Source organism: Filicampus tigris, chromosome 10, assembly GCF_054856515.1.
Source record: "Filicampus tigris isolate MCC_2025a chromosome 10, RoL_Ftig_1.0, whole genome shotgun sequence".
NCBI lineage: Eukaryota > Metazoa > Chordata > Actinopteri > Syngnathiformes > Syngnathidae > Filicampus > Filicampus tigris.
Genome location: NC_141226.1, coordinates 6,618,598 through 6,644,803, shown reverse-complemented (window position 1 = coordinate 6,644,803; position 26,206 = coordinate 6,618,598). Strand labels below are relative to the sequence as shown.

At 39.1% G+C, this 26,206-nt stretch overlaps 1 protein-coding gene across 1 annotated transcript; it reads right to left on the bottom strand.

Annotated features, from left to right (window-relative positions):
* Positions 1 to 639: 639 nt before the first annotated feature.
* On the bottom strand, positions 640 to 20,267 carry tgm1l1 (transglutaminase 1 like 1). Its single transcript, XM_086043069.1, has 14 exons — positions 20,157 to 20,267; positions 15,508 to 15,794; positions 15,233 to 15,424; positions 11,029 to 11,280; positions 9,999 to 10,117; positions 8,368 to 8,475; positions 8,027 to 8,204; positions 5,086 to 5,224; positions 3,972 to 4,164; positions 3,713 to 3,866; positions 2,806 to 3,090; positions 1,986 to 2,146; positions 1,769 to 1,905; positions 640 to 1,683 (listed from the first exon to the last, which is right to left on the bottom strand). The coding sequence occupies exons 2-14, from the start codon at positions 15,791 to 15,793 to the stop codon at positions 1,539 to 1,541; spliced, it is 2,349 nt and encodes a 782-aa protein (XP_085899195.1). The 5' UTR covers position 15,794; positions 20,157 to 20,267; the 3' UTR covers positions 640 to 1,538.
* Between the last annotated feature and the right edge of the window lie 5,939 nt (positions 20,268 to 26,206).

The window sequence follows — 26,206 nt, the reverse complement described above, 5'->3', positions numbered from 1 at the left end:
TTGTTTCATGTGACTCGCTCCAGAAAATGTGCAATTTCGTCTTCTACCACTAGATGGCAGTGGCATGTCTCCTATTGGTTAGGCCGTTTTAAATTTGAGTACATATGTTTTGGATTAAAAACAAAATACTTCACCGACGCCTTCTGAACTATGCATGGCAATAATCGTAGTTGAAACATTTTCAGTAAAAAATAATGAGTTTCTGATTCACGATAAGATGTGAACATGTATGTCAATGAATGATCTATTTTAGATTCTATGTAATGATTTTTCAACCATCTAATGTTGCCCAGACAGGCTGACAGTGATAATCAGATCATGAATAAACTCAGATTTTGTTTTGAGACATTTTACTCATGACACTTTGAGGGAAACTTTCTTGACCCCTTTCTCTCTGTACTGACTTTAATTTATTTTTTGTGCATGGCGGGTTGGAGCAAGAAAGAACAGGCTTGACTCGAATTGCATTTGCTGCCAAATCACGTTATAGTAAAGAGATGAACGAAACACACTGCCAGTTTAAATTGCTTTTCCAAATCATGGGCTTGTTTCTAACTGATGTAATTGTGTTATCTTCTCTCACCGCTACTACTATGAATAGCTTGCCGGATGATAGTGAAAGAAGAACTCAATTCAACCTTTTAGTGTCCAGGTATAGTTTTATTATCAACTTAGGCGATACAAAAAATAAATAGTAAAATGGAACAGTTTCCTTCACATTTTATAGTGAGTTTTGTGAGGTTAGCTATACTATAATAATAAAAAAGGAAAAAGGTAAACTAAATAAAGGTCAGAGTTTTCCATTCCCATTGGGCTACCCGATAGTCCACTTATCAACAGTAGTGCGCTTACTTCATTGTTAGTGTACACATGAAAATGAATACAATAGTGAAAGACGCTAAATACATGGGGTAACAACGGATAGAATTGCCCCTAAAGAACAATATAGTTTTATATAGTAAAGCAGTAGACTACGCGTAAATTAGACTTTTGCATTTTCCCTTTTGAACATTATTTTTTAACATTGACTTACAGGGGAATCATGTCTGTTATGAAAAAAGCACAAGGAGAAAAGAGTAAAATGCCACAGAGGCTTTTCCTGTAGTTATGATTGATGTAATTTCAAAAAAGTAAACTATGAGAGATTACAATGCATCTAAGCCTTCCATGATACCTTCGGCCTAAGTCATCATGTGGTTCACTTTGTCAGTCTGACAACACTTTTCACATATGTAAGTTACACACATACAGTAAACAATAAATTGTTTGTTCAGTGTTTTTTTTTTTCAGTGCTATAAATGTATTTGACCCTCATAAAAATACTGATGTTACAAAAAAAAGCTTTCAATAACACAAACACTGTGTGGTGTTTTAAAATATTACTGGTAATGCCATTTTCAACTCGTTTTGAAACATTCTGCTGCAATACAAAATGCAAATGACTATATACAGTATTTTAACAAAATACTTCATATTGACTTCATATTTTATAGGCGTCAGTGAAGAATATAACAAGAGGTGGTGCAGCTAGCTGCCTCTCACTGTTCTAGAACAATGATGTCAGCCACTCCGTGCACTTGTGTCAGCTGTTTGCAGTCCAGAGATGCCACCAGTTTCCTGGGCCCAGGTTGGGTTGGGATGAAGTGTTCTGTCAGCGTCACGGTGGAGAGACCGCTGACGTCACTAAGACACACGAGTGGCAAGTCAAGCATCAAGTAATAGGATCGATAGCGGGAAGTATGTGTTTGAAGTAGATAAGGAGTCCTACCCTACAAATACTTCGTGGCCTTTCTGCAGGCCCAGTCCTTCCACTCTGAAGACCACGCCCTTCAGCATTCTTGGCAGCGGGTTAGTGAACGTAATCTTGGCTGCCATTTCCTTACCAACCACAGCATTCCCCAAAGGCTGACAATCATAAATTCAGAATTTATAAGGACGCATGAAAACAAATCTGATTTGATCATGAAGTTAAGCGAAAAGCCCACCGTGATGTTGAGATCAGGTGTGAGGAGCCTGAAGCAAGTCTGGTTGGCTAACACTTGCTTGGTTTCATTGACTCTTCCGGACAATGTCAGCATTAGTGCTGCCTGATCCACCAGCTGGTTCTGGTATTGTTGATAAGGCAAAACCCACTCAATGGTCTTTTCTGTGCAAAGACAGAGAGGAATGACTTGGAAAATGCTCACATTACCTTGACTCTTGGAGAGTATGTATGCATACAAATACTGCACAACCAAACACATGCTCCCTTCACCATTCTTTACTGTTTTTCAGGTTGTTACCACTGCCAGGACTTGAATGATGGTCTTCTCAGTCCTCTTCTAGGGCCACATATTTTTCACGTATACACACGCAAACCATGACAGCAGTGACACTAATGTGATATCCTCTTGGACACGGAGGTGAATTTCAGGCTTTGGTGTGACATTCTCACTGTGGGTGCTAAGCTCAAAAACAACAAGAGCTGTACCTATTATAACCTATTATAATGATGCAGTGCAGTTCTACACCTATGCAAGCTACACACACTACTTGCGTAAATAAATACTTAAAGAGGAAGTCAACCCAAATATTTTCTTTCCAAGCATACACTATATGTTCTATGCAGGCCCACTAAACAAATCATGGCATTCTGATAAACATCAGTAAAATCCACCCGTTTTTAGTCATCTCAGGGGGCGGCCAATTTGGCACTTTTGTCGAATAAAAATGACATCACAGTTGCTCAGGGCTCAGGTAACAACCAATCATGACTCGGCTTCAGAAAACAGGTGGCCCTTGAGAGTCCATTTTGTGAGAACCAACCTTCATTGGGCAAAAGCTCTACTGGCAGCTGCTCCTTCTTGATGGTGCCCTTCACAACACCAGTGTAGTACATGACAGCCACCTGACTGTGAAGCGTAGTTTTCCGGGGCTGAGAGCTCAGGTTCTTCACCACGATGCACAGATGGGCGTCGGTCCCCATCCTGGGCCCCTCCCCCTCCATCTTCACCTCCACACTAACATCCTCTGCCATGGGCGTGGAGTAAACATCTGGCTTGCTGCCAAAACGACTGGCAGTCTCTACGGCGATACGTTCCTCCTCTGAACCTGGAAAAAGGGCAGTTGATGAGTCTGGGGATTATAGTCTGATATTGATCAATCATTCCGATCAAAGTTAAAGCAGAAGTCAACCAAAGCATTTTCTTTACAATAATATGTTCTATGCGGGCCCACTAGTCAAAAAGTGAAATTCTGATTAATATTGCGTTTTTCTACTATTAGTTAAACAGCAAAATCCACCCATTTTTAGCCATCTCAGGGGGGCCATTTTGTCATTTCTGCCAACTGAAAATGACATCACAGGTGCTCAGCGCTCAAGTAATAATCACCAATTACGGCTCACCTGTTGTCTGAGGCTGAGCCGTGATTGGTTGTTTCCTGAGACCTGAGCAACTGAAAATGTCATTTTCAGTTGACAGAAGTGCCAAAATGGCCGTCCCCTGAGATTGCTAAAAACGGGTGGATTTTTCTGCTTAACTCATATTCCACAAGCGCAATATTAATCAGAATGCCATGTTTTGACTGGTGAAGGTGTATAGAACATATTATTGCGAATCATTTTGGGGGGTTGACTTACCCTTTAATAATGACACATTGTAATTCCGTATCCACCACTGACCACCACTCCATGAGTATGGCACAATTAGAAAAATAAAACAGACGCTGGTACCTTCCTGATGTTTGTACAAATGAGTGATGTCAGCTCGATCGTCAGATCCAACTGCTTTTGTGCTGACAGAGTGGCCAACAGCCTTCTTCTCACTGTGGATCTGGCTGAAAGTACCATCAAGATTCCTTTGCCAGTAGATCTTGTCACTGTTGACCTAATTAAGGAGTAACATTCCAACCATCAGAGAACAGAGTTGACTTGAATTTTGTAGAGCTGATGAAGTCTACAGAAAGAGAGGACATGATGAAGACTTGCCCACCTCGGCAAAGACAAAAGGTGTGTCGTGTTTGAGGTAGACTTGGCCAGAGCGGATGGCGTTGACAGAGGCAGGGCCACAGCGGAAGGTACCCTGGCTCGTCTCCTGGGGGGTGGAATCAACAGCTTGCCAGCCCCCATGACCATGGGGCAAGTCTGGCCTGGCCATCCAGCAATCATTCCATACATGGAAATTCCTACATAACAAAAGAGTTAATATACATATCATTTCTGTACATGCTCTAGAACACTGAGCCTTTTGAGGGAGAAGAGTTCATTCCAGTATGAGACTGATCACCTGTCAATCACAGGGTGGCTGTGAATGTGGATTTTTGTTTAAAGTGGAAGTCAAACCCAATTTTTTTTTTCAAGAATATGTTCTATGCAGGCCCACTAGTTGAATCAAGGCAATATGATTACTGGTAATATGAAATATGAGTTAAGCAGCAAAATCCACCCGTTTTTCTGACCAATCACGGCTCACCTGTTTTCTGAAGCTGAGCCGTGATTGGTTGTTATCTGAGCCCTGAGGGTGTGTAATGTCATTTTCAGTCGACAAAAGTGACAAAATGGCCGCCCCCTGAGCTGAGATGGCTAAAAACGAGTGGATTTTGTTGCTTAACTCATACTCCACAAAAACAATATTAATCAGAATGCTGTGTTTCAACTAGTGTGGGCCTGCATAAAACATCATTTAAAAAAAATAAGTTTGGGTTGACTTCCACTTAAAGTTGCATAAAATTAGATAACTTATAAAGACAAATAAATACGTTCTAAGAATTGCAAATGGTGGGATGGTACTGGATGGATGGATGATGGATAATTAGATAGATAGATAGATAGAGATAGATAGATAGATAGATAGATAGATAGATAGATAGATAGATAGATAGATAGATAGATAGATAGATAGATAGATAGATAGATAGATAGATAGATAGATAGATAGATAGATAGATAGATAAATGGATAATTGAAGGAGCATGACAACTGCCTGCCTCAAGTTTAAGTGGACTATTTTTTAGCATACCAAAATATAAAATGGACTCTGGTATGGAGCAGGCCATTTTGCCAATCAGAATGTCGCAGGTCATGTCACATCACGTTATACAACTTACCAGACAGAATCACTATTGAGGTAGTCGATTGGCTCCATATCCTCATCAAAATATACATCTGTTGTGAGGGACACATCAGTGTCATGAGCGGATTGGAAGTTGGTCACGCTGCGAGCAGGTATGCCAAGACAACGGAGTACTGCAAACGTAAATAAAAACACAGTGATCTAGTTGTGAACAGAGAATTTAAGGGGTGATTTCATATTTCAGTTATGAGTCCACTTTTCTGAGAACAATTTGTTTATTTTTACTGAGGTGACATTCGCATAATTGTACTGCACGTGATGCTGGTGGAATGAAAGTGACACATGGTGCTGTATGAGGGCCCAAAGTAGAAGCTATGGCAGGAATGTCAGCGTGAAGTATTTAGGGTGTAAATGAGTTATGGCTATCAGTGCTTAGGTCAGCTGGCTATCATGTGCGTGCGCATGCACATGGCCAGTCTGAAGTTTACAGTCTGAATGAAACAGGCCCGGCAGAGAGAACACTGTGATTGAGGAAATTACGGAAGTTGATTTGAAAGTAAGGTCAAAAAATTCAGCGACATTGGAAACGCTGAATGGAAATTACACTGTGTTAAAAGTAACAGGAATATAGTGCAATGAGAGATAAAATGTTGTGAACATGTATCAGAGTGTGAGAGTCTTCTGTAATACCAAACATGGTATTTGTCGCTAATCAGCTCAATCAAAGTCGTAAAATTTGTTGGAAAAGCTGCAAAATTATGCAACAGGGATGCTAAAAGTTGGCAGCACTGCTGCAGGAATGAGATAATACAGAATCTAATTGCGGTCTTCTTTATGAATCTAATTATTATTTCCCACATGTATGTAGATACAGTACAATAAACTGCAGTGCACTCAAATCAGATTTGGCTAATTCACTTGCAATCTGGACATGGAGGGGGTAAAACCATCACTACCACACTGAATACATCTGGCAGGGAGTCCCAGAGTCTTTCTAAATTGTCCAGGAACAGCAGAAAAAAATCTCAAATGGTCACTACAGAAGTGACTTTTTGGGAAAAAGTGTCACCAGGATGAACACTCAGGGAAATATTACCACAAAATAACAAAGTTGTAAATTATGTGCCACTTTATTGATAATGGTTTGAAATTTTATCATATTTTATTGGTGAACCATAACCTGTTTCATCCCTAAATACAAGGCAAATTAGTCTATAACAGAGAATAAAGAAAAAAAAAATGGGGGTATGATTATGTTTAAAAGTAGTTTTGTCATGCTATTTTTAAGCTTTCCACAGTTAACTATCGGTATACTGTATATATGATTATATATTACATTTGGCACAATGAAACATGAGTTATTTTAGCGGCTATATTTCTAAGCCTAAAGCAAGATGCCTGGCTCACTAAAACCCCGTCTTGTCTCGTGTGGCTGCCGCGCCCCTTTCATGATGTCATCGTCCTAAAGTAGGCTGCTGCGCGCACCGCCGACAAAACAGTAAATTGTAATAATGTCAGAAGAAGTTATTGTAACGTATCTCAGGGATATGACTTCAGACGTTAGTTGTTTATCTCACATTTTATTATAAACCAACAGCCTGAGGCAAAGCGTACACACGGACGAACCCCTCAGTAGCATAACGTCCACTCCCCCAAGTCCCAACCACCAGAAATGGAATCTGAATAAATTGTATTTGAATTTGAGTAGTTAAACTTGAATAATTGCAGGAAAATTCACACGGCTAATTCACACAGTCTCATTTGGTGTAAAGTGGATTCGTATAAGATTGAATCTGAATTTCATAATTTGAATTTGCATTGTTTGATTTGAATCTTTACTTTGAAAAACTGAATTTGAATTGTACGATTTGAATTTGAATTACTCACAAAAAAAATTCAACTGTGTGTATTTCACAAATAAAAATTCTAATCTCAATAAAAATTCAGTTTGGGTGGCAAACATCCAGGTACTTGAGGAGCAGCAATTGAGTGCAGAACACAGATCTCTTCTTTGTCCAATCAGCACCCCTTGTTTTGAGCACATGACACAATCTCTCCGGAAAAAAATGTTATCTCCTAAGCAGCTCTTAAACTTTGTAGCAACCTTCTTTAAATGCGGTATAAGCCATCAGGTGAGTGAGGACTGAAAAGATGCTTCCTTTCAAATTTACAAAAGGATCAGGGGGAGGGGGCGGCTTTCGGGAATGTTGGGAAAATAAAATGATTTCCATGGTGTATAATTACCGTATCACTTTGATATTTGCACTCGCAAATTGTTGGTTTCTTGCTTACAATGCATTGTGGTCTATGTTAACTTGTTGAGTGAACATTAAAGAAAAAACGGAATGCCTGTTTCGGTTCATAACGGATAATTCACGCAAAGTCTCATGGGATGTAGATATAAGATGGATTCGTAATGAGTTTGAGGACCCAGTGTTTTTCTAGGATTGGGCTGAGCTGCTTAGACAGCAGGAATGGCCAGGAATGCTCAGAGATGAGTAAAAGGTGAGAAAAGACTACTTTGGGGTGTTTTGGTGAGGAATTACCATTTTAACTTGGCTAAAAGCTAAAAAAAAGTTGATTTTTGCATGATACAGGTTCCATGAATATCCACATCTAGTAGCATTCTTTGGTTCCATGCACATCCAGCACATAACTTCCCACAAGTCTGCGGATGCCACATCTACTGCAGCCAGTATGCATTTCTCCAACACATGACCTAATCATTTCTAAACTATATCCTATAAATTGTTTTACAACGTTTTGTATAATAATATGAAGAAATAATATTTTAAGATTCCTTCGCTAGATTTTGCATAGAAATGTTTCTGGAAAGTAACCAAAATCTACTTGGAAAGAAAGCTGCTCCTTTGTAACCCTACTTGGAAGACCAGACATCTGGCAGTGATGGGGTCAATCCTGTCATACATGAAATATGCCTTCACACTTTCGTTCCTATTTGCTCACACACTCACCTGATGTTGTGACTCCAGAGAAGACCCAACATTGCCCATATGACACAGGCATTCCATTGGAGGAGTGGTATTTTCTCAGAATCTCCACACTGCTGCTCCATGCAGCAGGAGCTACTCCAGCAGAGTAATTCCCAGACCAATTTCCAATTAGAACCCCATAATCATCTTGGGCATTTATCTGGAGAAAATATATGCAAGTCATATACCCTCCAAAAATACCCATATACCCTTCAAGTTCTCATGCTGGTCAACATGTGACACAATGAGATCGAAGCGAATTCCAGCCAATGTTCACAGTATTTCCACTATAAAAGTATGCGTCTATGAGTAAAATTACTTACCATGGCTGATATGACCCTGACAACATTAACAGGATCCCCTCGACCAGATGGAGGCATGTCACTCTTCTCCAGAACGAATAGACATGCTTGCAAGACTCCCTCTTGAAACTACAGCAAAGAGACAGAAGAGATTTTTTGGGGTCATATTTTTTAATTAATAGTTAAATTAGTGAAAAGACAATACAATTACGCTATCTTTTACACAGATGACAGCAGCGTATTGATATCCACAAAGTGAAAAATAAAATCAATAGCGTTTGCATGGTATGCAAGTTTTTACATTTACAAAAGTGTCATGGCTGTCAAGAATTGTCTTTTTTTTCTTTTTTGTAGATAAAAATTGTATGTTGTATTTTCAAGCCTCTGTCACCGCATGTCCATACCACTGCAATAACAATGACTGACATTGTTAAGCTTTCAAGATGGAGCATTAGTATCTTTGTAAATTTTACTTGTTCGATTAGTTACATGTGGTGGTTTAAGATTAAGATTGGTGTGTCTATATTGCAAACAAATTTAAGGAATCCAAAGCCAATGTCACAGGTCTACTTGGTGTGTCGCCAAAGCCTTGTTGAAGATAATTAATCTCAACCATAAAGCTCAACTAATTTGTAAACATGTCTTCATAAGAGCAATATTTCCTTTTCTTAGTTCAGCCCCTAAAGTTGTATTGCTTTCAATGCTGCATGATGTTAAGAAACTATCGTCTCGAAAATGTAATTTTTCTTTGCTATCGTAATTGGCATTTATTAAAGATATTTAAAATACATGTCACTCCCGTGCAACACTTTGAATGGGGATGGACTTCCTGGCTGGCAGTCAATCAGAGTGATTGTCACTGACACACTTTGCAGACTGACGTTGGTGTCTTATTCATTCAATTCATATCTAAAAAGCACCATGACACAAAATATATTATAATATAGAATTTACCACAATTCTAAACACTACTTTTTAATTTAGATTTGTTGTCACTTCCACCATGAATGTCCTGAAAAAAATATTCTGGACACGTATGCGTTCTACTTTATGAAACCATGACTGAGCACCGCACAACAAACAATGACCTCCCTGCCATGTTAACATATGCATATCACCGTAACCATGTCACATGCATGAGGGCCGATTAGTGGGCCGGACTAAAATCCACTTTAGTTTTTATTATATTGAGGCCTTTTTTTTTCCCCAAATGTGTCCGGTCCAGCCCTGGGACGGAATGCCCAGCACTGTCTTTCACTTTTCAACCAAATTTAGACTGTAAAAGAATGTCTTTTTAAAGATGTCTGTTCAACGACATGAAAATTACATCTTTTGACCTTTCACTTTTCAACCACATTTAGACTGAAAAAGGATGTCTTTTTAAAGACGTCTTTTCAACAGCATGAAAATGACGTCTTTTCACCTTTCACTTTTCAACCAAGTTCAGACGTTTTTTCAACGGACACAAGTTACGTCTTTTCAACCAGTTTTTGCTGGGTAGGACGCAAAACAATCTGCGGGCCACAAACAAGAGGAGGATGCAAATAGACAGGATCGTCATCGTTTCTATTTTTACAGCATTTGGCGATTTGAAGTAAGAGAAAAATACTCAAACAGTGATCAGGATATTGTACTGTCCAGAGAGTCCCTACTTGGCCAAAATTCCACGTGCGAGCTCCAATTTGCTTCTCAGTTCCATAATAAATTCTTCCAGTGTCATTCAGCACGTACTCCTTCCTCTCGTCTTCATCATCCAGGAATACTGTGTCCTCTGAAAGAGACCACAATTTAAAATAGTTACTTTTCCTTGAGAGTATTATTATTATTATTATTATTATTATTATTATTATTATTATTATTATATTATTATTGTAAGTAGTAGTTTCTCATCCACATTAGTTTGTCCTTGAGGTTAAGTCACAGTTTTTGCCTCCTCCCTTTCTGTGAAAGAGGCCCAGAAAGCCTGGTCTATTTACCTCTTTAGTGACTAAATCACTCAAGAATGTGATTTCTTTTCACAAAAAATGGGAGAATTTCAATAGGGCCAGGAAATGGTTCACAAACATGGGCCCCAGTTTCGCCGGGGCAGAGTTGGTGTTGGTCTTGCACATGTGGCATTTTTATCCCATCTCTTGTAACTCGTATTGTTGCTACAATGGGTGGGAAACATAACACGACAAAGATAGAAAAGCATACACAGTAAAATTAAGATGTTTATGGCAAAAAGTGGAAGGAAGAGATTCCAGTCATGAGGGACAGCTAAGAGAAAGAGGGGAAGTTGTGTGCTTGGGGGAGGAGGGGTGTAGGGTGGAGCAAAGCAAGAGTACTCTTGACATCTTGCAGGAGAACTTTATCTGGCAGCTGCGATTCTTGTTGTTCACTCCTTATTGAATATGTCTAAAAAGTATGTTGGAACAGAAACACAGAGGATGGGGAGGAGGGCAGGGCTCTGAGGTGAAAGTTTGTATGAAGGTCAGTTCAGCAGATGTGGCAAAACTGGGTGGAGGAGGCTTATTTAAGAGAGAGGAAATACAGTTCAGTAGGACAGAGGACAAGTTGTTACCGGCTGCAGAACTGGGTGCACTTGCATGGCGGCGTTTTATACATTGTCAGACACGAGAACAAAATGAAAACTACTGTTCTCCACTTCCTACAAGACTTTCATGACGTTTACTATCTTACCTGCACACCAGGGGTTGAAGAGCATGATGATGTTCTTGCTGGAGGTGTAAGTATTTGGAGTTTCATTTTTCAGGGGGCTAGTTGTGACTGTCAGACCATACAGACCAATCACAGCATTGGCCCTAGAGTTGACAGACAACTTAACCTTGTTGTTATTCTGCTCTTCAATCTTAGCCCCCCACTGTTTATTATCCAAGGTATCAACCAGTGGGATGATGACATGGGTCCCTTTGGATACCAGCGGTAGTGGACCTACAAAAAAAAAGTAATGTGTCAGGCAAATGGAACCATAGTATTCAAAAAGTAAAAACAAATTCTACAAAACATTACTAATTATGTGTTGGAGTTGCTCAGATTTTCACCAATTATGCATAGAAAAATAAAGTTAAAATAATAATTGGTGGCTGCTCTTTCCAATGGTAAAACAAACAGCAATCGCTCCAAATGAATTACAAATGTAATGTATTTGAAGTAGAAGAGTTTATCTGGAGGTTATCCAGTTTTGGCCAAAAATTTAACTCGTGATTTTACTACTACTACTACAGCGACAGTATCTACTCATCTAAACTATTGGAAATAATTTCATAGTGAAACAGAAAGAGAATTCCCCAGAATGCAGTTTCTGGCTTTACATAAATTACCAAAATAAATGATCTTAACAAGAAAATATATGTCTAGAATTATTATATAATTAAGTATTATATAATCAAATGATATTTGACTGATGTATGTGAAGTATAAATGGTATTTTCACTGACTCTTTTGTACAGAGCACTTGAAAATAAAATAGATCCTTTTTAATTACTGTTTGAAATTAGAATTACACAGCATTATGTTAATGCATTATTTTTGACGGCTGACAATCGAACTCTTGATTTACTGAAGTGAGACAACAGTAGGAGTCCAAACCTTGCAAAGACATGCTGGACACAGAGTAAACTTGCTCAAACTAGCTCTTTGTGCTCCTTTAGTGTGCGAGTAAACACAATTTCTGGTGTAGAAGTGTACAGACACACAATTTGCAACAAACTACAGACAGTCAGCTGCTCTTTCACAGGACATTGTGGATTACAAGAAGACTTACCTCAATAACAAGATAACATTTTGTTAAATCATGAACAAAGGAATTTTTCGACATTATCCATGTCATCAATGGCAATCAATAAATTGCACTTTTGTTAGATATCATGCATTCTTCCGAGCTGTTTGCTTTGTGGTTCTCTGCTGGACTTTTACTTGTCATTTGGTAAAGTGAGAACAGAATTGATCAAAATTACATTGTTCTCCATCTGATTCCTGACAAGACCCCTGCCACAATTCCTCTCCCAATGCAGAACATTAGAGACAAGAAAAATCAATGAGAACAAGTCTCCATTATTCACATTGCTTATCTTTGACTAAAAATCTTTACTTCTGTTTTACCCAGATAATGAGTTGCGAAACTAAAGTACGACAAAGTCCTTTCTCAACAGATGAGGCATTGAAAGTTGCACTAATGAGGATTTGTTTAAAATTACACAGCCGGAATGGGTGTGGATTTTCCCATTTTTCTGTTGTGATGCAATAAACATTATTCTAGAGAGTGTAGTTGATCATTGTAGTAAACAACCTGAATATACCAGAGGGAAGTGTCTGGTATCCTGACGTCTGGAAACTGTTAAGACTCTGGGTGGAATCCAAACCATGTGATGTCACCATGGTAGTGTGTAGTTTAAATACAGTCGCGGCACACTGCATGTTCTTCTTGAGGCTGTATCAGATTATGATTCTTGGCTATAAGATTTTTCAAATGAATATGTTTATGGTGGTTTAAAACAGACTTGTATAGCACTTTTCCATCTACAAGGTGCTTGAAGCGCTTCATCTGACTCTTCATTCACCTACTGTTTTCGAAGCATCAAGAGCAACTGGGGGTTTGGAATCTTGCTCAAGGACACTCCGACATGGTCTGTGGATTGAACCCACAACCTCTGGGTTGCAAGATGACCACTCTACCATTGAGACGTAATTAGGCCCTCTTTAGCTTCTGAGGCTCCAACTCTTAGCTTCAGAAGAGCTAAGATGAAAATTGAAATAAAATGAGGAGTTTAATCTATCAGTATTTCACAAAATCCTATGCAAAAGTAAAATATCTAATTTCACCCTTTATGACCACCACACATGCAACCTCTTTGTTTTTTGCGTCACGTATCACAGATGCAGACTGTAAACGAGAGTGGGAAAGAAATGTCTCCGCCCTGGACTCATAGACCTCAAAGCTTCAACAGATTGTGAGCCAGACCCTTTCATCCAACATTAGTGTAGTCTGACCTCAGAAAAGTACACATTTATACCTTAATTGTGAGAACCACATCTATTCATGCATCCATAATGCATGCATTGATATCATGAATAAAGAGCACAAACAATATTTGACAATAATTCTAATTTTGGAAGACAAATTAAATACAGAAAGTGATTTAAGAAACTATTTCGCTATGCTAAAACTATGCTATTTTTCTCCTTTTCATCCTGTAAAAGGGTACTCAGAGATGAACTGTGGAAATGCAAGCGGAGGTGTGGAGTTGCAGAGAAGTTTGTTAGAATCGTACAGAGGAGCAGTAGGACTGGGCTGATTTGTGATGTAAGTTTTAGATAAAAATGTCATGTCATGTCATCTTCCAAACCGCTTATCCTGTACAGGGTCGCGGGGAATTGCTGGAGCCTATCCCAGCCAACAATGGGCGAAAGGTGAACTACACCCTGAACTGGTCGCCAGCCAGTCGCAGGGCACACACAGACACCGTCACTGAGCGGGAATCAATCCCACGCTGCCCGCACACAACTCAGGCGTGTATACCACTACACTATCAGTGACCATTAGATAAAAATGATAACAGTAATAATGCGTTCAAGTAATTGATTTCTGCAATGATTGAGAGGGTTCTATTTACGCTGTTATCATATTTAGGATTAATATACGATGACATCCACCACACGTCAACAGAGCTCAGAGTTTGTCTGCCTGCAATACGATCAAATTCATCAAAATCATTTTACACCACCTGCCCTAAAACTTAGATCTGGTTCCAGCAGGTGAATAGTTTAGTCTACTTTCAGACACCAAATTTCCAGGTGAACTGGGTTCATATAAAAGTAAATGCCGTCTGTCTGCCGGAACACCGAGCATGGCACAGAACCGTCTGCAGTCTCAAAGTCTCTGTAGGAGTGACCAAATTGAATAGAATTGAGCTCATCAGTAGGACTTCCAAGGTTAGAGGATTTGGAGAGAAAGTTAAAGTGAGAAGACTTTGATGTGTTGTACACATCCAGAGGAGAGGTAAGTTTGGTAGAGGGATGACGAGGATGGACTTGCCAGGTAAGAAAGCAAGAGGAATAATAATATGAGAAAGTTGATAGATATACTGAGAGAAGACATGACGGCAGTTGGGGTTAGAAAGGAGGATGCAGAAGATAGGATAGATGGAAAGGGATGACATAATGTGGTGACTCCTAACGGAAAAAGAAAAAACAAGTGAATTCCCAATGAATCTTCAGTGCAGAATGAGTGCAAAGACTGATGTTAGATCACACTGGCACTCATTGCATAGGAGATCTTTACACAGGGTGATTTTGTGTTCCCACATCGGTTGATGCATGTTTTACTGTCAAGAGCTTGGAGACCTCAGAAGCTGGTTGCGGCAATAACCGACAGGTTTGGAAAGATGGGAGTGCTGCAGCTGACAACACAAATCTCAATGGAATCATGTTTCAACGGCATTTTGTACATTCACTGAGATTAAGAACCTTGGACTTGACAGTGGAAATTTTCCTGTATTCACTCAACCCTGTGATATTGTAATCAAACAAAACGTTTTCATGCATAAATTGACCTAAACTATGTAACCTATGTTTACCGTAGCCTCGAAATCCATGCACCATTTTGAATGTTATGAGGATGGACTTCCGAAGACTGATGTTGCTCACAAAGGATATGTCACAGCAAGTAAACTCATTTGATTGGACGGCTCCTTTTCAACCGAGGCCCAGTTGTGGTGAAGGGCTTGGTCTCCCGACCCACTTTCTTAGTGGGTGTGGCTTGTCAGGCTATGTTTACCGATGTATTTCAGACAAGATGAATGCCGCACATCTAATATTGTTCATAGTAATGATGTGCTTTGTGGTACATTGTTGTTGCCGTGGGGTAGGTGTGACACACTTATACCTGTTCTGAGATTTAGATGCAGCTTGTCAGTGTCAACATTAAAAGGTCTGTTGAACTCTAGCTCTATTTGGAACGTCTGTCCTCTGCGGATGACGAGCTCTTCTGTGTGGTACAGGTCAGTGTGATGCTCCTGTCTGTTCGTTCCTGTTGTGGAGCTCAGCAGATCCACAGAACACACAGACAACTTCATGACTGCAGAAGAAGGATAGAAAAGAAATTAAAGGTTTGACTACATTATTGCAATATAACTGACCCCAAACATGAATGGTCATTACCTTCCATTTCCTTTGAGTCTCCATTTTCTGGCTTTGGCCAGTCAAGTTCTGGAATAGGGGTGGGAGGGTTTACCAGTTCCACTTTATCTGTGACATCATAGGTGGTGCTATTCTGGCATTTACAGCAGCATGGACACATTTTCCTAAACCAGCGGCGGCAAGCATTGTCCTCTGTGTTTTTTTCCCCTTCCTTGTGGATGGACAACTCCACCCTGGTGGGTGGGGCTGCACCAGGAAAGCGCCCCACATCAGATGTGTGGCTTACTGTCAGCCTCTCACCTGGCATGCTTTAATGTAAGAATGTAAAATGTAAAGTAATTAAAATAGCTGTAGAACGTATAACAAGTGAAATATACAGTGATCATAAATAATGTTCCCATTATCTCAGAATTTCTTTTTAATTCAATATGCATTGTCAATAAAAAATAAACCTAAAAATAACACTGTGCCCTATTTTGGTAGGTAGGCGACCGTGTGGTCGGCGTAATTTCTTTCTTGTGCCGGCGCAAGTCTAGTCTACCATATCAAGGGGCCGTGTTGCTGCTCTTTTGAGCGTTCCGGCGCACAGAGCTGGATGTCATCGGATTTACTTCATAAATATGGCAACAGCGTGGGACGATCCCTCTGAATCACTGCAGAAATCAATTTATTAAATGAATTATTTTAATCACCATCTTAAAAATATGCCCAATTCTAACTGTGCAAAGTGCAGAAAAATACTAAAAGGAAAGAAAACTCCACCCATGCGCGCAGTTAGACTGCGCTTTGCGCTAGACTTGTGCCCAGAAACGAAAATAGGGCCTATTATCTCTGAAATAACAAATTATACTTCACATTTCCACTGCCAGAGAGGAAAAACAACCCAATTATTCCTATGTACCATTATGTTGAAGTCCACATTATCCACCCACATTAACATATGAACAGCCACTCTTTTGTTTCATTTATCTTTTCATCGCAAATCAATGCTATTTTCTCCTTTTCATCCACAATCATTCCACAGTTGCACTTTCCTGGCCTTTCTGGATCTATCAAGCAAACTGCACACATATGTATAGTAACTCCTATATAAACAGCTGGATTCTCCCGCGTGTATGTGTGTGTATGTGAACATGCTTGTTAGTGTAGATGTACACATCACATGTATATTTATCACAATGTGACATCCCCACCACTTTGCGGGGAACCAATATACAAAGCAGAATGTCATTCGTCACAGATAAGCCTGTCTTTCCCTTTCATTCTCAGCTTTAACACAGGGTCAGAAATTTCAAAGGGAAAAAGAAGTAAAAACACAGCGTGTTCAGTTGTTTACAAAAACGAAAGCCAAAGGGAGGTATGACATTTTCAAATTGTTCTTTCATGTGCTTTATCACTTCTTAATTTTCCTTCATCTAATCAAGAAAGCCATATATACACAGCAATAAATTGAGATTAGTAAACATATTGAAGCACCAGTGGAGTCTGTTGGCTCTAGTAAAACATCCATGAAGAGTAACTAGCAGAAATAACACACAAGTAGAAATGTGATGCAGCTTTATGTAAACAACTGAGTGGTCGGTTTATGGTACCATTATTCTAGTTTATACTACAATTGAATTTTCACTAAACCAGCACCCGCACACCTTTCTAGTTATTCCACATTTCAAACATTAAAATCAACCATTAAAGCTACTACAGTTTACAATCGTCTCTATTGCAGGGTTACAAGCCGAATCCTACATAAAAAGGAAATTATGTGCAGTCCTCTGGGTTTCAAGCGTTATGTTAATTTTAACTGGAAAATATTAAGAGAAACATGCACACTCCCAATTATCCTTGTATTATGTACCTCAAACAACTACAGAAAAAAATCACTTAAAATCATATCCATCTTTTTCATTGCTGAAATTATTTTGGTTTTGGGAAGAAGACACAGAACAGTCCTTAAAACATGAATTATTGTGTCTAAAATATTTAAAAAATATTTAGCACTTCTGACATTTCTGGAGCAATAATTGTATAATTCTGCAAGGAATGGAGCGAAAAAAACCCTCTTTTTTGCACTCCTCCTTGGGTGACTTGAGAGAACTTTGACACAATGATTGATGTACAGTAGTTAATGTACTGTTACTGTTAAACATTAGCATGTGCATCAAACAGGCTCAAGAATGTGGTTTGGAGGAAAGTCAATGAATTTGAAGTTATGCAGTCCAGTTCAAAGGGCTGATAACAGCTAAGCATAAGGTAGGGTGTGGTTTCTGCAGTCACAGCCACCCTTTAAGATATGATAAGTATAGAAAGTGCATAGCTGCTTTGTTTGTGGAACCTCTCCCTGTCTCAATCTATGTGTGTGCATGTGTGTGCGTGTCAGTGTATGTGTGTAATCTGTCCCTGAGTTCATCTCTTGGTCAGATGACATATTGCTCAATTGGTTGTTTCCGAATCCAGTAAATATTTGGCACAAACATTCATAATCATTGTGATAGAGACAATGGGGTATGTCAACTGTGTACAGTATTGCAATTTGACATCCATCAATAACCACAGCTATCCTCTATGACCTTGCTGCCTTCCTTGCTTGCCAGTTATTTTTGGCCGATTATTACTAATGGTAAAACAACCTTCTAACAATGTAACGATAATTATTACAATTGCAAAAATGCACATGCATGCCAGGCCACTAGTTGGAAATGGCTTATTGTAGGGACACACTCAGCGCTTTATTTTTGTGAGCGGCATAAATCCTGTGCGGCGTGTTGTGTATCTCTGTATGGAGGCAGGTTAGACCCAATATAGGTAATTTCACAGAAGAGCGCTAGCCAGCAGCTCAGCGAGAGCAAAGGCTGCGCTACTGTGGGAGTGGTCACAACTTCACTTCAATCATGGCCAATGAAAGTGAATCCTTCCATTACCTTTTAAATGCAGCGCGCTAGTCATGCACAAGAGTCACGACATGGCAGAAGTACACTTGCGCTGCGAAATGGGCACTTGGAGGCCACCACTTACCCCTGATTGTTCGTCATCCAAACACCTCACCCATAACAGGGTGATCTAGAAAAAATATATACAAATGTAAACAATGATTCAGAGGGATTGATGCCCTCTGTTTACATATTTCAGAATGGAATACGTTGCGTGAGACCAGCTTTCTACCCTGAAACAGCCATTTACATTTCGTCTGAGAAGGCGGAAAGTTTCGAATTACTTTCAGTCACCAAATCGTCCCTCTACCAGGCACATCTCCAAGACACTTGCTCTGCTGCCCAGCTTGGCAGCGACCGGTCTGCCAAATGGGCAAACGCGCAAAAAGCCTTGCGCTGATACAAATACCAGGAACTGCCAACACTTGTGCCACGGCGCAGATGCGCTGTCTAAAAAAATTGAGCCCTCAGAGCGTTTGCACCTTCTGATTTCCTTACGGGAAAAAAAAAATATTTTAAAAATCTGTTGCCCTCCTATATGTAATTTGCGAATACAGACTTTGGTAAGCAATGCAATTCTGTGAGGTATACTGTAGTAGTCCTATAGTAAATATAAACTGTCACATGCTCTGCCCTTACTGCTCTATGTTTTCAGTGCAAAAAATACTATTGTATGCAAGTGCATGGACAATGTAACATTTTGTTTTTCAGTTCTAACTGCAGACTTAAGATAAACATTGACATCGTTTTTTTATTAGAATGTATACTTGAAACAAAATACTTTGATCAAAAAATATATCAACATTAACCCTTTACTTTAGGAATGACACCAACAGTGACATGTTTGACTAGTCAGCTTTCCATTGCCTTGGGAGTAATTTCAGGGACTTGCATGCCTTACTCAAGTGCACGTAGTAGCTTCTACATTAAACATATAATGGCATAAACCTTGTGAGACCCCAAATAACAGATTTTGAAGTATTTACCAAGGTGTCTGAAACATAAAATGTGATTAAATTGCTTGAAATTAATTTGGACCGTTTTTCTCTGCCCATCACTATAATGCGAGCCAGTTGTTCCTTTATGCTGCCTGCATTCGCCCACTCCATCTCTCCCCGGCGAGTTTATGTTGGCATGGCACCACAACTGGAATGCCAACTGGCCCCTGCGATAAGAGCCTAAAACTCAGATTCTGTTTTGTTGTCCCCAAACAGCAACAGCTACACACAGACCTTGTATGTGTGTTAAGGTTTTGTTCTCTTTGTAGGAGTGTCACAATGTGAGGTTTTACATCCTGCTTAATCAAGCAAGGCAGAGGTCATGTGCAGCCTATTAGGCACCATACAACAGGTCAGCTGGCCCAAATCTTAAACGTAACTACAATCATCTGACAAACCATAACACACCAACCACCGTCATCTGATTTTTGGAGGATGTGAAGGCCTCTTGTTCGTCAACTAATAGCTGAGGAGAGCTAATTAGATTCATATTGCACAAATGGTTCAGCTTCACATGAATCTCTTTAAAATCTACAACAGGATGGCTATTTCCTTTTTTGCCTGAACCTTTTGCAGAAGTACTAAAAGCTGTCCATTTTTTTCAGTGCCTTATCTCAAGGGAACCCCGCTGTAAACCAGCAAAGGTTAAAAGGCTTCCCTCTCGTTTGTGGGAAAGGAAACTGTTATTTACACTTCTCATCGGCCATGAACAAGATCAGTGAAGGAAAAAGAAAAAAACAAGTCTTACTTTCTCTGTGTAAGGATCGGCGTTGAAGAGTCTGCTTCTTATCCTCTCAAGAAGCTTTAGGAACTTTTCTCTCTACTACTACTTGCTGAGACTACTAAATATGACAGTCCAGGAATGTACTGCATGGGGCTTTAAGCCCTCACACACCCACTCTAACACACTCCGCCCCACCATGTACGGCTGAAGTTTCTCCCACTCTCACCAAGATGTCCCTTTTCAGCACTCAGCACTATTTGGGTATTGTGTAAAACAGAGCACGTAGTTGGTGTGAAATACCAGTATGTAGTAACTGCTATAATGTAACCATGTACAGTATTTATACAGTGTTCCCTCACTTTTAGCTGGTGATATGTTCCAAAAAGTGAAATCGGGAAAACAAAGAAGAAAAAATGTATACCTTTAAAAATATCCTGCAGACCAAGTCACTGTTGAATGAAAAAGAAAAAAGATCAGTGAGGCTGTTGTGTATGGTATGCCTTCATTCATTATGATGTCGGAGGTCATTCATAAGTGAATGAGTTGTCTTCTTCTGCCCCTCAGAATGTTCAGTTTGCCCCTCAGTTTGTGTGTTTATGCTGAGAGCAATAAAACATACAGTCGTATCACAGTATTGTTGATAGGATTACAGAGGAAATAAGGAAAATCAACACGCCCACCATGAATCGTTTGCCTTTGAAAATAAAACACAAAGCAATGTGATATTCACAATGAGTTTAAATTCCGTTACTTTGTTGCTGATAATAAAACTAAAACTTTGTAATGTGATTACGTTTGTGCCTCAAGAGTCACCCTACACTCTGTTAAAGGGTCCCCAGTGCATGTGTCCTTGCTTTTTAGATATATGCAAACACTGTAGAAGGACAAAGCTCTTCTTAATTAGAATAGTTCTGCAAATGTTTTTTCTTGCTACATTAAGTCGGCATTTCTCGAATGAAAATGGAGCCTTATTACAATATTTAAAAAAAACCAAAAAAACAGAGCATGTAGTTTTACTTATCTCGCTGAACCGACAGCAGCGTGATGAACGACATAGTCAACGTTCACAGCTTCTGGCGGGCAGAGTACGTGAGTGGAAACATAACGTGAGGGGTTAATTTGGGCTCCCTGAGCATCTGAGGGCAACAGAAGGGAACCGGTTCCGGCTTGCACTGCTTGGGAGAACCATGACGTGTCATACAAGTAATACAAAGGAAACTCCTTGAAATGAAGGCTGAATAAATCAGACTGTCCTTGGTGCTGAGTTATCTCTGGGTATTGGTAAGCCCACTCACTCGTCAAATAATAACCACGTTTCCTTGAACACCCCCCTGCACACTCACATTGTAAATTCACATCAACCTATTGCAACTAATCAAATACTGCACCTAAGTATGAGGACAACTGCGCCATAGTCCTGTAAAAAAATTTGGTGAAATTCAACATGTTGAACTGTATTTCAGTTTCTTCCCTCTTCCATTTCCAAATAAGATAAAACACCCTCTGTGGTTTCAACATCTTGGTGGTTTGGCATGGGTAGGTCACATATTTTTATATTTGTCAACAATCCGTCACTCCCATTACTGGCAGGAGTAGATGATGTCGACCTCCTGTGGGTCATGAGTCATTTGATTCATAACAGAGTGACATCAAGCGCTCGGTGTGATTTTCAGTGGTGTGATGAAACGTGTCTGTGTGCATTTGTGCAACCCCTACGAATGGTAATCGTTTGCAGTGTTCATTCAGCTTTCAGTGTGTGGCTGATTCATGCAACACGGTTGCCGTGGAGATTAAAATAAACAGACAAAACAGGAGATCAGTGCACGCGCAGATGGTTTTGTCACCGTGTCTGCTCCCGATTTGCCTCGCTCTGTTCTTTGCTTTCTCTTGTGTTAAAGACAAATCAAGACATTTAAGGCAATATATTTTCATGAAAAACTAGAAGGGCACTAAGTACAGGGCTTCCACTAAAGCCTCTAGTGTATCGTCACAATGTTGTGTCCCACTGCAGTTTTTTTTTTAGGAGCAATAAAAAAGACAACAAACAGTTTTACAGCAGAGTATTTCACCGAAACACAACTAAAGAAATGTAGGCACCTTCAGTACCAGAAACGTAAATCAATATTTCATTGCATGTGTATGCACAGAAAAAAGTCCTTCCTTTTAATTTACTTAATTCAAAATGGACAGTAGTTGCACATGATTAAAATATGGTAATCCGATGTATATTATATATACTGCTGCGAGAAGAAGAGGGAAAAATTACAGCACATTAAATGATCACATTTTAATCACGTGCAACCCACGGTGTGTACATGATCTGATTAAGGACTTTATTTTTAGTGTGTGTAGGTTTAACGGAAAGTGAACTTAGAAAAACGTCCGAACAAACACATTACAGTTTGTAATAAAAGTGTAGCAATGGGGAAGGTAATAAGTAGTGTAAAAAAAAAAAAAATCTAATTTTGCATTAGAACTAAAACAAGGCATCCAAACTATCTATTTTTTATTTATTCATCAGCATTCAACAACACAATATAGTGGAATTTATAAAGAAAATGTTTTCAATTCTTCTAATACTTGTACGTCTTCCTTCCACCATGGAAATCCTCTCATTGCTAGTTCTTATCTGAATATGACAAGGTGTCATCATGTCGTCACCACTGACTCATTCAGTCACATACCAAAACACAGACTGTATCCAGGGATATGTCATTTTTCACAGGATGCACAATGATGCTGTCAATCTGCACCCCTCGTGCGACCTCATTACTTCATTTTGTCTTTGTTTTTAGTCATAAACTTAAGTTTGTTCACACATAAACTCTAAACATATTTCAGCAAAATGTCCAAAAACCACACATACAAAACACAAACAGTAAGAGAAACATGTTGCTTTACTGACTGACTTTATGAACTCACAAGGCTATGGTTTCAAGTCTACATGTTTGAGTACATTTGACACACAAATCTGTGATTCATCAATCTTTTGCACTTTCTTCTGTGCATAATTTGCAAAGATCAACTTATATTATGCTCTCAAGCAGGGGCGTGCAGGGGGGGATGGGGGGGCTCAACGGGGCGGTGGGAGAAATGTTTAAAAAACTGTCATAATGTAAGTATTTCATATCAGTCAATTTTGATAATTATTGATTTTGTTTTGAACCTTTTCTTTAAATAACAGTTAACTGTTTTTTGTACATCGTTATGTAGTGTAATGTGCAGTTTGTCCTCCATCAGTGCATTGTAAATGCTTATTTGCATTAAGTCTACCCCAAAGCAGTTGTTGGCACATATATTAGGCTTCATTCAATGTTCATCCAATATAAGTGAACGAATACTCTCTTGCAGTGCATACATCATCGTTGACCAACTGTCTTAGGACTACTTTATCTTTTTAGCGAACTCATTATTGCCACAGTCCATTCATATTTTACTTGCTTGATTTTACCTTGATTGCGATGCCGGGGTCGGATAAGGCTAACTACTGCTAGCATGTCAAAGACAAGAACTCCTCTACTTGGCTGCATCCACGGGTTTTTAAATGGTTTAAATGCTTCTTCCTCGTTGGTTTAAAAGCTGCTTCTTCTTTGGTTTAAACGCTTCTTCTTCATGTTATGAGGCGGAAACGTGCTGCCTTCATCACGCAACATGCCGCGATTCGGTTTGTTTTTCTTTTTTTTCTATCGTACATTTTATCGAAGGCATTTTCTATTGGTATCGATCACGTGTTGATTGCTATACATATCGATATTGAATTCTCGGCCCAGCCCTATTTGAACCCGTGCCGGTATTGTCCTGTACACCTGACTGATAACGTTGATATCTGCCCATCAGTGCCCACCCCCCCCATAGCAATAAAGATTCCTAACGTGTTGCATTTCCCAAACGGCTGGTATGTGTGTATATATATATATATATATATATATATATATATATATATATATATATATATATATATATATATATATGTATACATATATATATATATATATATATATATATATATATATATATATATATATATATATATATATATATATATATATATATATGACCTTGAAATTTTGTAATTAGAATTTTGATTTAATAAAAAGGTACGGTATTAATATTTTGAGGCCATCTCTTGTGACTGTAAACCTTGGGATGCTGTAAACCTCAGTTTATACAGAATGCAGTTCGCGGTCAGTATGTACGTGTCATGAATCTGACGGTAATTTTATGAATTCACTCAACTTGTGCACAGAATAAGAACATTTCTATCCATTTATCAGTGAATGAGGCCCAATGTGCTTAAAAAGTCAATATGCCGCCCTCTTGTGGTTATAAATGTTACCATCGCTTAGCAGGTCTTGGACTGGCAATTGTTAACTGACCAGCAGTAATAACTTGGAAAACATTCCTCTAATTGTATTCATTTTCTCTCTCTGTCGCTCTCTCTTTCTCTCTCTCCCTGTCTCTCTCTCTCTGTCTCTCTCTCTCTCTCTCTCTCTCTCTCTCTCTCTTTCTCTCTCTCTCTCCCTCACCCTCTCTTTCTCTCTTCCTCTCTCTCTGTCTCTCTATCATTCTCTCCCTCCCCCTCTCTCTCTTCATCTCTCTCTCTCTCTCTTTCTCTCTCTCTCCCTCTTGCTCTCCCTCTCTCTCTCCCTCTCTCTCTCTAAGCCATAGTACAGAAATACGTTTGAAAAATAGCAGCTCGGGGAAATAGTAAAAATAGAGAGAAAACGAATCAGGTAGGCCCCCGAAACAATATTCTTCATAAGTGAGTACCAACGCATAGGTGACAATTTTCAAAGTTAAGAAAAAAAATAATAAAGGTGTTTTTTATTGTTTGATATTTGCAAGGTTGATCTTTTTGTCTACAATTCCAAATATTGTTTGTATGTAACCACAGTAAAACATACTTACAGAGGAGCATGAAGATTGCAGCATCACGTTTGAGGATTTTTTTCTTTATCTGAAATTGGAGCTTTAGTCAAGGTTAGCAGAATTATCAACCTGAATACCAAGCAATCAAAATCACAAGCAATAGCAATCACACAACCCGCACACTTGATAGCTGAAGATGAGAATTTTTGACCTTTCGACACAATGGCGCAAAGCATATATCCAGAAGAACGGCTTAACATGATAAAAAAAATGTTTTTTGAATGGCTCAGTGCACTTATGTGAAGCCAATATAAAGGTAAAGGGTGACCATGAAAGGATTGATGACCTCGTAATCTGAAAAATACGTTTTTAAGCTTTTGTAAGTCATGCTGATAGGATGCCATGATGGTTGCCATGCATAAAATTAAAATGTGCTTCAACAAACTATTACCCGGCTTGAGCATGAATTCTCCCTTTGTAGAGAAATGAAACACATGTAAAGGCAAATATTATTGACATCACAGTATATTGTAGTGTGTGCCAGAACTAGTCAATACATAGTAGGCTACTCTGATTATAATTACGTTAATGGAGTAAGATTTCAACAGAATAACTAATCTATGTGTGTGCGTACAATGTTGGACAAAATCATTATCAGATGCAGACCAGAAGTGACACTGAAGCTATAGTAGTGAGATGTCTGCTATTACTTTGTATAATACGTCAGTGAACTGTGTAGGGTGACAGATTATAGAAAATGATGGATTTACTCATTTAAACCTGTGTACACTGTACACCATGGCTGAGATGGAAAATGTGTACCGTTCATCAGAGAAGCATAGCGAAGAGTAAAAGCATTGAACATCAACTTCTTGGGGCTATAATTTTGTAGACAGCACACGTGCACTCGTGCGTAGAAACCGGCGCATCTTTATTTTCATGCAGGTGCAAGCCTCATTTAGCATTTTTGGCTAACTAATAACTTTAGAATTGTCAATAAAGTGTCTTGCATCTTGAAAATTATCACAATGTATGATTCCCAGCGTTCATAAGCACAACTTTAGAATTTCTGTGTTAAAAATGTTGCAAACAATAGCATATTTTGTATTTTCTGGGCAATCTTAAACAAAGGCAATGCTGTCTTTATTAATCTGGCATCTATGTGGTTAACACATGCAACATCTGGATCCAACTTATGGTCACAT